This window comes from Capricornis sumatraensis, chromosome 7, assembly GCF_032405125.1.
Source record: "Capricornis sumatraensis isolate serow.1 chromosome 7, serow.2, whole genome shotgun sequence".
In the NCBI taxonomy this organism is placed as follows: domain Eukaryota; kingdom Metazoa; phylum Chordata; class Mammalia; order Artiodactyla; family Bovidae; genus Capricornis; species Capricornis sumatraensis.
This window is the reverse complement of record NC_091075.1, coordinates 95,052,220-95,068,316: the sequence shown is the minus strand read 5'-3', so window position 1 is coordinate 95,068,316 and position 16,097 is coordinate 95,052,220. Positions and strand designations below refer to the sequence as shown.

Here is a 16,097-nt window from a genome sequence, read left to right as displayed (position 1 = left end):
TATAAGGTATATATAAGATCTAGACCCAACTCCCAAAATGTTTAGAATATTAGAGAACAAAAACACAGAAATGACAAATAAGGCAAAGCACAAGAAAATGTCAGAGAGTGGCATGTAACTCTAGAAAAGGACTTCTACAGCACCATTAAAATGTATGAATTCAACCCACAAAAAAATATGTACGTATTTAGTGCCACTCCTAATGCCAGTGACAAGGACAAGCTCAAAGGACTGGTATGTCATAAATTATTAATGAATCACTTCAATAAAAAAGAAAGGGGTTACTGAATAATATTCACTATGACTTACTGTTGCTATTTTGGTCTCCAGAAAGTTCTCCCTTTCTTCATCTACCTTAATTTCAAGTCCAGTTTTAAATAATTCAAGCATTTTGGGGATGTCCCGGCCAACGGAATCTGGTTAGAAAAACAAGAAATCCAAAGTTATCACTATATCTAAACAAGTAGCAAAAATTATTAAATAAGAGAAACATCCAATCCAAGTTAAGATATAAAAAATGATTTGTGGCAAACAGACTTTAGGGTGACCCACATCCTGGTGTTCATGCCCTTGTGTGACACCCTCCCACTGAGCGTGGATGAGACCTGCAACATGCTTCTAGGCAAGAGACATGATGACTATGCATAACTGATTACATGACATAAAAACGCAATGCTTATCTTGAAGGAGTCTCTCTCCCTACTGGCTTTGAGGAAGCAAGATACAATGTCGTCAGGGGGCATATGGAGAGAGCCATGAGCCAAGAAACTGAGACCCTCAGTCCAGAAACCTGCAAGGAACTGGATTCTGCCAAAAAGCCATATGAACCTGGAAGTGAACCTTCCTCAGTCAAGTCTCAGACAAAACCATGGCTCCAGCTGATACCCCGACTGGAGCTCTGAGACACTGAAGCAGAAAACGTAGCCTAGCTGTACACACATTCCTGATACAGAGAAGCTGAGATAGTAAATGTGCGTTGTTTTAAGGCACTAAATCTGTGATATTATTGTTCCACAGTAATAAACAATAGATAAGTGTATACAATGATGCTGCTTATCAAACTTTAGAAACATTGATGGTAAATTAAAACCTATACAATAACACATGATAAAAGCTGAAACAGGGAAGTCTTGAAATCTTTGAAGAACATTTTACTTACCTTTACATGAAATTCATCTGACCTGCCTTACCATAAGGAAGGAACTAGAAAAGGAGCAAGAGCTAGCAGTAGAAATAATATCTCACTAAGTGATACAATCTGGAGGCAGCTCATTACTACACCAATGGTTACAGAAGCTGGCATGAAGAAAGAGATAAAAATGGAAACTTTACTGGATTCTAATGCCACTTTGTTCTCCATTAGGGTAGAGAAAAAGATGCAGTTGAATAAACAAAGGAGAAAAAAGGAATCAAGGTAAAACCCAAGAATTTTCAAAGGATCATGCAGGAGACTCCAAACATACATTATACCCTCCTAACCTTTAATCATCAACATTTTAACTCAAATTTAACATATAAAAATATATATATATATTTTTAGTTTTAACTTAAACTTTTTAAAGTTCATTTTTTATTGAAGTAACAGTTGAATTATAGCACTGTGTTAATTACTGCTATACAGCCAAGTGATCCAGTTATTTATATATAAATATACACACAGTATTTTTCACATTCTTTTCCATTATGGTTTATCACACTATATACTAGGACCTTGTTGCTTATCCAGTTTATATATATTAATGTACATATGTGGAATCTATAAAAATGGTACAGATGAACTTACCTGCAAAGCAGAAACAGAGACACAGACATAAAGAACAAATGTATGGGCACCAAGGAGGGAAGGGGGATGGGGTGGGATGAACTGGGAGATTGAGATTGATGTTTATATATACACTACTATGTATAAAATAGACAACTAATGAGAACCTACTGTTTAGCATACATAGGTAATTCTACTCTATGCTCTGTGGTGACCTAGCTAAGAATGAAATCCAAAACAGAGGAGTTATACGTTAAAAAAAAAAAATTACCTGCTGACTGACCTGAATCTATACCTACAATCCTGCTTTCCTCCCTGTCATATGGATGAACTGTCTGCATTCTTATGAAGGCCAATGCTCTTCATCTAAGCACTGGATCCCATACCTCCTCACCGACACAGTGACACCGCCCATCCCTCTCTCTACACTGTCAGCTTCTCCTGCTTTCCCAGATCAACAGCAGCAGCTGACAAACTTGCTATAAAATGTTTCATCTTTAAAACAAAATACTGCCTTTCAATAACCATCTAATACTTTCTGAAGAACACTAAGTTTTCCAAAAAAGTTGCCCATCCTTTCTGTCTCGGCTTCCTTTCCTTCCATTTTCTCTTCGACCTACCTCCATCAAGTTACATCCCTAATACTCCACTGAGAATAACCCTGTGTTCCTCTGACTTGACCCGTCAACAGTAGTTCACAGAATATGTCTCCCCTCTTCCTACTGTATCACGACTTGTCCTCTGAAACTCTATTCTCACTGGCTATTCATTCCATTCCTGTTGGCTGAGCTACCCTTATTTGGCCGATTTCTAAAAGGTGGACTACCGGAGGGTTCAGTCACATGACCTCTCTTTTTCTACCCATAGACACCCTTTAAGTGATCTCTTTAAACATTTAAAACATACTGCTTTAAACATTTACCCACTGATAACTGCCAAATTCATATTTCTGGCCACAAGTTCTCTCATAATCTCCAATCATCTACTTAGTATCTCCACCCAAATGTAGGTAGGTAATTAATATGGAGTACAACATGAAAAATGTTTGCTGAAGGAATGAACAAATTAATGACTTCATAATTTTGAGTCTGATATCACAGTGCTATTGTAATGATAATAAAGCGGGAAAGGACAGGGCTTAAGAAGGAAGAGTTCCGTATTAAAACATACTGAAGTGAAGGTGTTGATGAAATGCTGAATATGTAGAAATAAGAAACTGGAAAAAAGTGACAGACCAGAGATAATGATGTATTAATATATTTGAGTTTTTTAAACCAGTTCCATCCTAAAACAATCACAAATAAAACCTCCTTCCTTTGAACTTAACATATTTTTTTCCTCTCTCTCTCCCTTTTTTACCAAACCATGTTGATGTGAATTTGCATTTCCCTAATAACCAACATTACTGGTTGGAGAATGAGCTGGATGGATGGCATCATCGACTCAATGCACCTGAGAATGGGCAAACTGGGAGACAGAGGACAGGGAAGCCTGGTGTACTGCAGTCCATGGGGTAGCAAAGAGATTTCTCGCATTTCTTTCAGTTTGATTTCTGACTTAACTGTTATGACCGGAAATCACACTCTGTATGATTGCAAGCCTTTTAAATTTATTAAGACTTGTGTTAAAACCCAGCAAATGGTCTAACCTGCATGTTCCACATACTCTTGAAAAGTGTACACCAAACACTTATTAAGTGAGGTATTATATAACTAGCAATAAGGTCAAGTTGGTTGACAGTACTGTTCAAATCTTTTATGTACTTTCTGATTTTCTATATATGTGTTCTATCAGTTATTAAGAGAAGAATATTAAAATCTCCAACTGTACTTGTTTAGCTTATTTCTCTTTTCACTTCTGTCAGTTTGTGCTTCATGTATTTTGTGGCTCTCTCTGTAGCTGAGCATGTCCTTTTATTGTTACAGAATATCCATCCTTTTCTCTAGTAAACTCCTTGTCTTAAAAGTTCATTTTGTCTGGTATTAAAATAGCCAACCCAGTTCTGTAATAGGTAAATATTTTCATGGTATACTTTACTCTTAATTTTCCTTTCAGCTTCTTTGTGTGAATGAATAAGAAGTGTGTCTCCTATAGACAGAATATAATAATTTTTTCATCATCTTATAATTTCTGCCTCTTGGTTGAAGTGTTTATTCAATTTCCAATTAACCTGACTAATGACATGGCTGGATTTAGGTCTCTATTTTGATACACATCTTCTATTTGTCTCATCTCATTTGTTTCTCTGTTCTATACTGCTTTGTTTTCAACAAAAAAATTTAGTATATCATTTTTATTCCTTTATTTAGTTTAAAGCTGGATCTCTTTTTGTGTATGTTTTTACTTGTTCTAGAGATTACAATGTGCACATTTATTTATCACAGCCTACTTCATCTTAACACTTACTTCCAGAAAACAATAGATTTATGCCCACCTCCATCCTTCCTATCTCATTTCATTGCGATGTTATTGTCATGTCCAAACCTGCTTTATCTCCTCTGTATCTATCTTTAAAATCATACTCACTGGACTACTCAAGGAGGAAATTAGGGACTCATTCAAAACTCTTCTTTCTCCCTCACCTTCCACACCTAATCAATAAGTCCTGTTAATTTCACCTCCTCAATATCCCACAACAGCCTTCCTCGGCTCGTCACTGTCACTGCTCAGATTCTGCCCTTATTCCTCTTCCCCCTAGCCTGCTGCATTCGCCACCTCACTGGTCTCTGTTCTTAAAGTTTCATTATCTTCATATCACTACCCTATCATTTACAAAGCTCCCATATAGAGTCATTCTAACAAGCAAATCATATTTCATTCTTCTGAGCAATAGATTTCAACGGCACCTACCTTCACAGAGGATAAAATCTAATCTCCATAGTATGGCACACAAAGTCCTCCATAATCTGGCCCATTGCTTATCACTGCTAACCCCACTGACCTATCTGATAGCACGTTATGTAACTAACGATAGAAAGCTAGTTATAATTTTCTGAACACAACTGGCTGACTCACGCTTTTGTGCATTACAACAGACCATTTCTTCCACCTGGAATGTTCTCCCCATGAATGTCAAGAAAGAAAATGCCTATATATGGTTAAAGTCTCAGCTTCACTGCTACCTTCTTTATATAATCTGATTCTACAAAGTGTTCCTCATTCCTCTAAGCACTTTGTACATTTTCCACTAGTACACTTCCTGCATCTTAGAGCAGCAGTTTGTTACTCTCTCACCCGTCAATTTTCATCTCCTTAAAGATGGGAACTATCTGTTCATCTTTTAATCTTCAGCATTAATTGTACTGCCTGGCACACAGCAGACACCCAATAAATATACACTGATTCAATAAATGAGTTATAAAGGTAGAAATGATATATGAAGCCATGAAAAAGAATGAGTTCTAAAATAATTAGGAAAAAATTTTTTGAAAAAAGAAAAAAGTAATTATGGAACATGCATAGCTACTTTAGGAATTATAGAGAGTCAATAGTAACTGAGGGTCATATGCATCATGTATTTAGCCTATGCTAAGCTCCTGCACATTATAATAAAAACACCATGGGGACATGTTATCATGAAACTCATTTTGGAGATGAAAAACAAAGGCACAAAAGTGTTCAAAATTTTTTTCAAAGTCACAGTGAGAGACAAAGCCAAGACACAAGGAGGTCTATGTCTAGCCACTCTTTAGTTCTGCTTTTCAATACAGCCCAAGGTTAAATCTTTCCCACTATTTTTAGGGCTTTTAGATCATGTAGTTATAGCCTCCCCTTTCTCTATTTTCTTTTTTCTCTGTGCTTTTACATTTGTCTACTTTTCTCCTCTTTCTTTTCCTTTCTCTTCTCCTAATTCTATTTAATTTTTGTAATGAACATAACCTATACTAACATATAGGCATTTCATACTAATGTACCTTCTCTCTTCTTCACCAGGGAATATGACAGGGATAAAGAAAGTAGAATGTAAGAAGGCAGGGAAGACAAAGGAGGAGTAGTTAGGGGAAAAAAAGTGTTAAGATTGTACAGTGTAAAAATCAGTATCAAGAAAAAGAGAAAATTAAAAACAGACCTTTAAATCTGACAAAAGAAAGAACAGCGATTACTAGTGAGAGTAACATCTGAGCTGAGTTATGAGAGAAAAGTATGTAAGGAAGACTAACAATTGGAAAGGAAATGGAGAGAGCCAACCACTAAAGAGACCTGCCTGAGAAACTTGGTGTGAGACAACAGAAAGAAGTAAGATCACTGCTATAAAGGACAGTGGAAACAAATAAAGGTTTTGAGGTTATGTGCTTTGTTTTGGTTTATTTCTTCAACTAGAGAAATCTGAGTTAATTAAATTAAAAATAAATGTTTAGTAAGTCAGCTTGTCTAGTGCAGAAAACAAAACTATTCACTCTGTACCAGTATGGACTTTCTCTTGTTCATAGCCATCACATTCAAAGCTTGACACATATGATATGTTTGTTGAGTACCTACTATGTGCCAGGTGCTATTCTAGGTCATGAGACTATACTAGTGGACAAAACCAAAAATGCCCTTATGCTAATGGAAGAAATTGAGCACACACTCACAAATTAAAAATGGAAGATACCAAGATTGATAAGCCTTAAAAGAAAGGTAAAACACGATAATGAGAAATCTAGTGGTAATGGGAAGTGGAAATTAATATTTAAATAGGATGGTCACAGAAGGTCTCTCCATCTAAGTGATACTTGAATAAGAATGTGAGCCAGACAAATTAGTAAAAAGCATTACAGACAGATAGGACAATGAATCCAAAGACCTGAGAAGGGAGAAAACTTGGTGTGTATGAGTAACAGCAAGGAAGCAACTATGGCTGGAGTAAGGGAAATAAAGAAGATCAATAGAACCGGTTGTAATATATCACTAATTCATCTATAGCAGTAATAATCATACCTAATCATCACTGGAATCTTTCACACATAAATAGTTTTTAGATTATTAGTACATGAGAGAGGGAAATTTACAAAAATTTCTAATTGTTACCCTACAAAAATTCCATTTGCTTTATCATTTTTCTTCATATGACCAAAGAATTCTAATTATTTCAATAATGCAAGCAATACTGTTAAGTACAGCATGTTAATCTATGAGCTAAAAATAACTGACATTAGATTTCAATCATTTTATATCCATTACTCTCAAATACAATACAAAAGCAACTTCCTGACAGAAAGCAGTGTCCTGCTTAGTAGATGTGAATACTCTATAGACAAGCCTGCTGGAATATCCTTTTGACAAGACTCCAACTGCAACACTGATGTTCAGTTCTAAGAGCTACGTGTTAAGAGGAACACACAGTAATGGGTCCAATTTTCTAATCATGTCCCTTACCTGCCAACAACTTAGCATGCTTTATAAGTCAAGATATTTTCATACTAGTATTTTCTGTTTAGTAAATGTTAGTAAGATTAGGAATAAAGAAAAGTTTAAAAATATCAATAAAATGTACATCTATCTTAGATATGAAAAAATGTTAGAGGTTACATTGTGGCAGGGAACTGGGGGGAAGCTAGTTGACAAGGAAAATGAAACCCAATTTCTTCCAAAGAAATTTTAAAAAGCAAGTTTTAAATGTCTTTTTTTTAATGAGATAAAAAGGAAATACTAAGAAAATATGCCAAATGTGCATTGGAAAAAATAGAGAACTTGCTTATAGTTATGTAAGCAATTAAAATAAAACAAAACTGCAGCATTAAATATGCTGCAAAATGTGCACATTCAGTCCAGCCAAGTTAGTTACACCCACCCCCATTACAAAGACAAAATGTAAGACAAAATGGGAAACTAATGAGCTCAGCTGCAGGGGCCTGTTTGTTTGTTTTTTAATTCCATCCATTTGCTCGAAACGTAATTCCTACTTTACCCTTACGTGTACCCAACGTCTTTTGTTGGATGTAAGGGGAATCAAATGTTCCTAAACAAGAATCTGAATAAGCTGTAAAAATGCATAAAACAAGCTTCATTTGTTCTAATGCACATCTGGTGTACTCTGTTTTAACATTTTTGACAGGTTAATCGTTTATCTTCATGTTTAAAGAACAAAAATGTTTTGCCAGTGCTGTTGAACAGATCGTGTGGGGGTGAGAAGAAAAAGCTGGGGAAGGTGAAAGGTCTGTTTTTCCAAGATGCTCCGGTAAGCAAATGGAGGTGGGGGACATACCTAGGTAACTTGACCATAGTATACAGAAGCTATGATTCATTATGAAAGCAGAAATAAAGTAAAGCCCACTAATAAAAATAAACATTTTCAGGGGAAACTTTTCTTATTTGTAATAAAGAAATGTTCTTGGAAAACCTTTCAGACAAAAACTAATTATCCCAAATTTTGTGATGACAATGGCAATTAAAAAACCTCAACACTAAAGAAAACTGAGACCAAAAGTTATTCAGAGAATGGATAAAGTTAGCAAAGGTGACAAAATTAATTTCAGTGAAAAACCAGTTAACCGTGCAAAGCAATAAGCGAGCTGAATACAGATATACTCGGTATTCAGTTTCACTTTTAATTGACTATCTTTAGTATTATTTGGCTTTATTGAGCTTGAATTCAATTAGGAAAAAAATTAAGAACATTATCTTCAAATTCAACTGCAATTCTGGTTTAATTTTTAAAATAATGTTCAATTTCAGGTCTTACTTAGGAAAGAATGTAGTGTGATTCCATGAAAACAAACACTACTATAATGGAAATTCCTAATAACAAGTACCAAACCTCCGTCCAGTATCTCACAAGGATGTATTCAATGCAGGCTATTAAAAATAAACAAAACTCCAATATAACAAAAGAACTGAAGAGTCCATTTGAATTTGCTTACAGTACAGAACGTGGTCTATAACTCAGATGAGCATTAGTGGCTATCATGTATGAAGAATTTTAGCAGGATTTTTTTAGCTCAACTAGAGTTAAAATTTGAAGATCTACTAAAATTTTAAAATATCTGCTCTTTTACCTTATAAAATTTTATTTGAAAAAACATCTATCTACAGCAGATATTCACCACCACCTAAAAGAAACTATGTCTGCTAGTGAACGTACTCTTTCCTCCCAAACCTACTCCCAATTTGCATTAATGATATCAACTTATTAGGAGAGATCCCTAGGCTTAAAAATCTCAGCATCATTTGACTCTTTCCTTTCTCTCTCTTAACATGTCCATTCCTAACTACATAGTGCAAAGTCCCATTATCTTTGACATCCATCCTCTTTACTCGAGACTCATTATGAAGACTTTCAGCCTCACCTTTATTAATCTCTGGCAACTGCATCTGAACTGGTCTCCTTGCCTCTACTTTTGATTTCATGCCAGTACATTTTACAAACTCTTGCTAGATTAAAGCTCTAAAGAATCCCCCAACTTAAAAAAAACTTCTAAGAGAGTCCTGCTGAATACAGAATCGAGGTCCAAATTTATGAGGATCTTATTCAAGATTCTGCTCAATACAGCATCAATCTACCTTTCTAACATATTCTTTTTCATTTCAAAGTAGGGGTACCATTCACTACCGCCAGAGAAAACTAATTGATATTTCTTCAATGTAGTCTGTAAATTGACTTACTTCAGTGTCTATGATTAACAGATTCTACTTAAAATATCCCTCTTAGTCTGCTCATCAAATTATTCAATGTGCAGTTTAAACGTCACCCCTTTAGGATGCCTTCTCTAATTTCCCCATCTATGTATAAATTCCTCCTCTACTGAACACCTACTGTATCTTGTGAATTTATCATATAATACTTCATTCTTTAATACAAGGCTATTTATGCAGCACCCATACTTTTCTTACTAAATTGCATAAGGGGCAAATATTCACAAGGGGAAAGTTGCTCAGAGGAAATAACTACAGAACCATACACAGTAAGCCAGCATATACAGATGATGAGTGCTAACATAAACGAGCATACATGTTATTTTGATAAAGAGACATAAGATAGTATTATGATAATATACCTAGCGGGTAATGTGTTTCACTAATTTAAAACAAGAATATGGCCTAAATTTAAAGATCTGGTATTATAAAGCAACTAGGTTTTCAAATTACATTAAATCACCAATATTAATGCCAAAGGAAAAAAATTCTACACGTTCTTATGTAACACAAAACTGAAATACCAAAGCATATTATTTATTCTACACATATATTAGCAATTTTGTTTTCTAATTAAACATATATATTAAAAAGTTGTTGATAAAGTACTGAAGTAGTAAAAGAACTCTCCCTTACTTCGATTAAACTTAGGAAATCTTGTTTTCAGTTTCTTCCTTAATGGATTAAGCTCGGGCATTATTTCTGGAACAGCTACATAAAAATCTGCTTGAATTTCATCATCCAAAATCTGAAAATCAAGAGGGAAAAGATAACCTTAGATTACGTAAAAAGCTTTATTTTTCTAAAAATTAGGTCTAATGTAGTAATAATTTTTATAATTCAGAAAATACATATTAAGCACAATTCCTTTCTTCAAACACAAGGATCGTATGAACATATTAACCAATTATGAAAATCTTCAGAAGCAAAACATTTTCTAATGTTTGCTTTTAAAAAATAGCCACCTCCATTATAAATAAACAAACATTTAATAGGTTTAATTCTTCCATGAGGTTATGTTAGTCAAAAGTGTTGATTACTTATGTTGGTTCTACAAGCTAGAACATTGCACTGATGTGTACGTGGTTCATACAGTCCCAACAAAGTTGAATTTGTATGTCCATCAAAACTGAAAAAAAAAAGCTGAAATTTTTGCAAGATCACATGTAAAATTAATAGCCACTAGCTGCCAAATCATTAGCAACCGTATCGCTTTCCTAAATTTGGAGCATCAAGACAACTGAATCTAAAATCAGTTCCACAAAGAACTAAAACTAAAATTCCTTTTGCAAAAAAAAAATAAAAATAAAAAATAAAAATAAAATTCCTTTTGCCTCCAAAGAATAAAAGAGGAGTGGGATGGTCAAAGACAAGTTTACTTCTAATTTATTATGCACAGTCTAATTCCATTCTAAGAGCAAAGAGAATAATTTTAATTTTTAGAAGACATTTTAAATTAATTCAGGCAGGTACCCAGAGTAATTACCTTACTTCTACAGTATACTCCATTTAAAAATTTAGCTGATTTAAAATAGAAGCAACTTTTTAGAGTAATACTGCCTGGGCAACACTTATCTTACCAATGATTCTCTTTGCATAAATCTTACCACAATATGTCATTCAAAGCCTTAGTTTGGGGTTACACATTAAACTATAAAAACCTGAACTCTAGCAAAATTAAGCATGATTCTGGAATTTTATTTTCTTGTTACTATTTTTTCTTTTTACAAATTTTTTAATCCTTAAATGGCATACTATGCTCCCCTGAACAATAATAGAAAGAAAGATAGTGCGAAGTTGTCTCCGACTCTTGCGATCTCATGGACTGTAGCCTGCCAGGCTCCTCTGTGCATGGGATTCTCCAGGAAAGAATACTGGAGTGAGTTGTCATTTCCTTCTCCAGGGGAACTTCCCAACCCAGGAATTAAACTCAGGTTTCCTACATTATAGGCAGATGCTTTACCGACTGAGCTACGTGGGAAGCCCTGAATAATAATAATTTACATAAAAAGAATCCTTGGCATGTGACAAGTACTCTTAGAACACTTGTAATGTGCTAAGTATTCTTCGAATACTTGTAACGTGCTAAACACATTACATGGTTTAGTTCACCAAGTGTATACAACAACCCTACAAGGCAAGTACTAATACTGACCATACATTCTAGACAAGGAAGTTGAGGGCTTGGGGAGAACAAATCAGTCTGCACTTTTACGTGGCAGACCCAGAACCAGAGGCGGTTTGGCTCCAAACATGAAAGCAGAGCCAATTTTGAAACATCAAAGAACTATATGTGAAATTTCCACTCCAAGATTTTCTAATCCTGATTCTAAAACATTTTCCTTTGGATTAAATTATGTCTGAAAGCTATGCTCCAGTTAGCCTTTAAGATCATATCATAAAATATCACAAAACTCTATAGATGGAAATCACAATTTAGAGACAAGTAAAAATGAAACAATTTTAAAATCCCTCAGAACCAAGCATACTTGTGACATTTCACATGTATTAAAATTAAAGCAAAATGTACTTAAAGCAATTCAGTTCAGTCACTCAGTCATGTCTGACTCTTTGCAAACCCATGGACTGCAGCACTCCAGGCTTCCCTGTCCGTCACCAAATCCCAGAGCATACTCAAACTCATGTCCATTGAGTCAGTGATACCATCCAACCATCTCATCCTCTGTTGTCCCCTCCTCCTCCTCCTGTCTTCAATCTTTCCCAGCATCAGGGTCTTTTCAAATCACTCAGTTCTTCCCATGAGGTGGCCAAAGTATTGGAGTTTCAGCTTCAGCATAACTCCTTCCAATGAATACTCAAGGACTGATTTCCTTTAGGACTAACCGGTTTGTTCTTGCAGTCCAAGGGACTCTCAAGAGTCTTCATCAACACCACAGTTCAAAAGCATCAATTCTTTGGCACTCAGCTTTCTTTATAGTCCAACTCTCACATCCATACATGACTACTGGAAAAACCACAGCTTTGACCAGGCGGACCTTTATTGGCAAAGTAATGTCTCTGCTTTTTAGAATGCTATCTAGGTTGGTGACAGCTTTTCTTCCGAGGAGCAAGTGTCTTTTAATTTCATGGTTGCAGTCACCATCTGCAGTGATTTTGCAGCCCAGGAAAATAAAGTCTCTCACTGTTTCCATTGTTTCCCCATCTATTTGCCATAAAGTGATGGGATCAGATGTTATGATCTTAGTTTTCTGAATGTTGAGTTTTAAGCCAACTTTTTTACTCTCCTCTTTCACTTTCATCAAGAGGCTCTTCATTTCTTCTTCACTTTCTGCCGTAAGGATGGTGTTATCTGCATACCTGAGGTTATTGATATTTCTCCCGACAATCTTGATTACAGCTCGTGCTTCATCCATCCCAGCATTTCACATGATGTACTCTGCATATAAGTTAAATAAGCAGGGTGACAATATACAAGCTTGATGTACTCCTTTCCCTATTTGGAACCAGTCTGCTGTTCCATGTCCAGTTCTAACTGTTGCTTCTTGACCTACATTCTAGAACTAACACCCAAAAAAGACGTCCTTTTCATTATAGGAGACTGGAATGCAAAAGTAGGACATCAAGCGATACCTGGAATAACAGGCAAATTTGGCCTTGGAGTACAAAATGAAGCAGAGCAAAGGCTAACAGAGCTTTGCCAAGAGAACACACTGGTCATAGCAAACACCCTCTTCCAACAACACCAGAGAAAACTCTACACATGGACATTACCAGATGGTCAACAGTGAGATCAGACTGATTTATTCTTTGCAGCCAAAAATGAAGAAGATCTATACAATCAGCAAAAACAAGACAGGGAACTGACTGTGGCTCAGATCATGAACTCCTTATTGCCGAATTCGGACTTAAATTGAAGAAAGTAGGGAAAACCACCAGACCATTCCAGTATGACCTAAATCCCTTACAATTATACAGCAGAGTGACAAATAGACTCAAGGGATTAGATCCGATAGAGTGCCTGAAGAACTATGAACGGAAATTCGTGATACTGTACAGGAGGCAGTGACCGAGACCATCCCCAAGAAAAAGAAATGCAAAAATCAAACAGTCGTCTGATGAGGCCTTACAAATAGCTGAGAAAAGAAGAGAAGCAAAAGGCAAAGGAGAAAAGGAAAGATATACCCATCTGAATGCAGAGTTCCAAAGAATAGCATGGAGAGATGTGCCTCTTCTTCCCACATCTTTAAAAAAGCAAATGTCTTTGCTTCAAGAATATACAATGGAGAAAAGACAATCTCTTTAACAAGTGGTGCTGAGAAAACTGGTCAACCACTTGTAAAAGAATGAAACTAGAATACTTTCTAACACCATACACAAAAATAAAATCAAAATGGATTAAAGATCTAAACATAAGACCAGAAAACTCCTATAAAACTCCTAGAGGAAAACATAGGCAAAACACTCTCCGACATAAATCACAGCAGGATCCTCTATGATCCACCACCTACAGTAATGGAAATAAAAGCAAAAATAAACAAATGAGACCTAATCAAACCTAAAAGCTTTTGCACAATGAAGGAAACTATAAGGTGAAAAGACAGCCTTCAGAATAGGAAAACATAATGGCAAATGAAGCAACTGACAAAGAATTAATCTCAAAAATATACAAGCAGCTCCTGCAGCTCAATTCCAGAAAAATAAATGACCCAATCAAAAACTGAGTCAAAGAACTAAACAGACATTTCTCCAAAGAAGACATACAGATGGCTAACAAACATGAAAAGATGCTCAACATCACTCATTATCAGAGAAATACAAATCAAAACCACAATGAGGTATCATCTCACGCTGGTCAGAATGGCCATCATCAAAAAGTCTACAAACAATAAATGCTGGAGAGGGTGGGGAGAAAAGGGAACCCTCTTACACTGTTGGTGGGAATGCAAACTAGTACAGCCACTATGGAGAACAGTGTGGAGATTCCTTAAAAAACTGGAAATAGAACTGCCATACAACCCAGCAATCCCACTGCTGGGCATACACACCGAGGAAACCAGAATTGAAAGAGACATGTGTACCCCAATGCTCACTGCAGCACTGTTTACAATAGCCAGAACATGGAAGCAACCTAGATGCCCAATGGCAGACAAATGGATAAGAAAGCTGTGGTACATATACACAATGGAGTACTACTCAGCCATTAAAAAGAATACATTTGAATCAGTTCTAATGAGGTGGATGAAACTGGAGCCTATCATACAGAGTCAAGTAAGCCAGAAAGAAAAACACCAATACAGTATACCAACACATATATATGGAATTTAGAAAGATGGTAACAATGATCCTGTATGCGAGACAGCAAAAGAGACACAGATGTATAGAACAGTCTTTTGGACTCTATAGGAGAAGGCAAAGGTGGGATGATTTGAGAGAATAGCATTGAAACATGTATACTATTATATGTGAGATAGATCGCCAGTCCAGGTTTGATGCATGAGACAGGGTGCTCAGGGCTGGTGCACTGGGATGACCCTGAGGGATGGGATGGGGAGGGAGGTGGGAGGCGGGTTCAGGATGTGGAACACACATGGCTGATTCATGTCAATATATGGCAAAAACCACCACAATATTGTAAAGTAATTAGCCTCCAATTAAAATAAATAAATTAACTAAAACAAACAAACGTCTTTGCTTCAAATGGGCTCCACCACTTCTTTGTTATTTTCTCAAGGTAGGCTACATAACATTGTTTTGCTTATACCACTTGAACTGATGGACTTCGGGGAGCTGGTGTGGTAAAATTTAAGAGTAACCAAAAGTACCATATTATAGAGGTCAGATGCTATCCTTTGTAATCTACTAAAGTAAATCACACTTTCCACTCCAATAAGGTAAAACAAACATCTGGCCTTTGAAATATGAAGAGATAGCCATATAAGCTACCTTTCAGATTTCACCTTAAATCTCACATTTAAAACCACAAGAGTCATACTGTCCTTTCCAGTCTATCCATAAAATTCTGACAAACACATAAGAAAGAAACAAAAAAATCACAAATACAAATCAAGTATAACTAGTATCAGGCTGTCTGGATAGTTTTTTCTTAGCTTGATTTTGAGACTCAAAAGAGTAGGAAAATCATCTGTTCTGTAAAGGTCTACTTACCATTTATCAAAAGATATGAACAGAGTAGTTATGTTCCACATGTAATAAATCAATGGATGGCAAAGATAACAGAACAATTTCTGTAAGTAATGAATATGAAAACAATACTGTACCTTCTGAATGAGATTAGTTCCTCCTGCAAATGCAGCTCCATTTTCTTCTGCTATTTTAATTTCTGATGCATTCTACCAAAAAATACAATAGCTTGAACATTAGTCTTTAAAGAAATTCAGTCTGCTTTCAAGTATTTTGTCAGAAATACCACAGTTCAAAATAAAAACTGTATTTTTTACTTTTAACTGAAACTGCATCAGTTTTCAACTAGATGCATCAGAGATAGTACATTCAGAACAAGCTTAGTCTGCAGGTGATTAAGGCATTTCTTGAGAGTCCCTTGGGCTGCAAGGAGATCCAACCAGTTCATTCCAAAGGAGATCAGTCCTGGGTGTTCACTGGAAGGACTCATGCTAAAGCTGAAACTCCAGTACTTTGGCCACCTCATACAAAGAGTTGACTCAATGGAAAAGACTCTAATGATGGGGGGGATTGGGGGCAGGAGGGAAAGGGGACGAAAGAGGATGAGATGGCTGGATGG

The 16,097-nt window shown here is 35.9% G+C and overlaps 1 protein-coding gene across 2 annotated transcripts in view; it reads right to left on the bottom strand.

The window, feature by feature from the left end:
• MRPL1 (mitochondrial ribosomal protein L1) overlaps nucleotides 1-16,097 on the bottom strand; it is a 69,917-nt gene that overhangs the window by 32,002 nt on the left and 21,818 nt on the right. For both annotated transcript variants that reach the window (XM_068975526.1, XM_068975527.1), the window contains exons 5-7: nucleotides 15,616-15,687; nucleotides 10,013-10,124; nucleotides 310-416 (exon numbers count right to left, since the gene is read on the bottom strand). In XM_068975526.1, coding sequence (XP_068831627.1) covers nucleotides 310-416; nucleotides 10,013-10,124; nucleotides 15,616-15,687 — 291 coding nt within the window. The remainder of the gene's footprint in view (nucleotides 1-309; nucleotides 417-10,012; nucleotides 10,125-15,615; nucleotides 15,688-16,097) is intronic.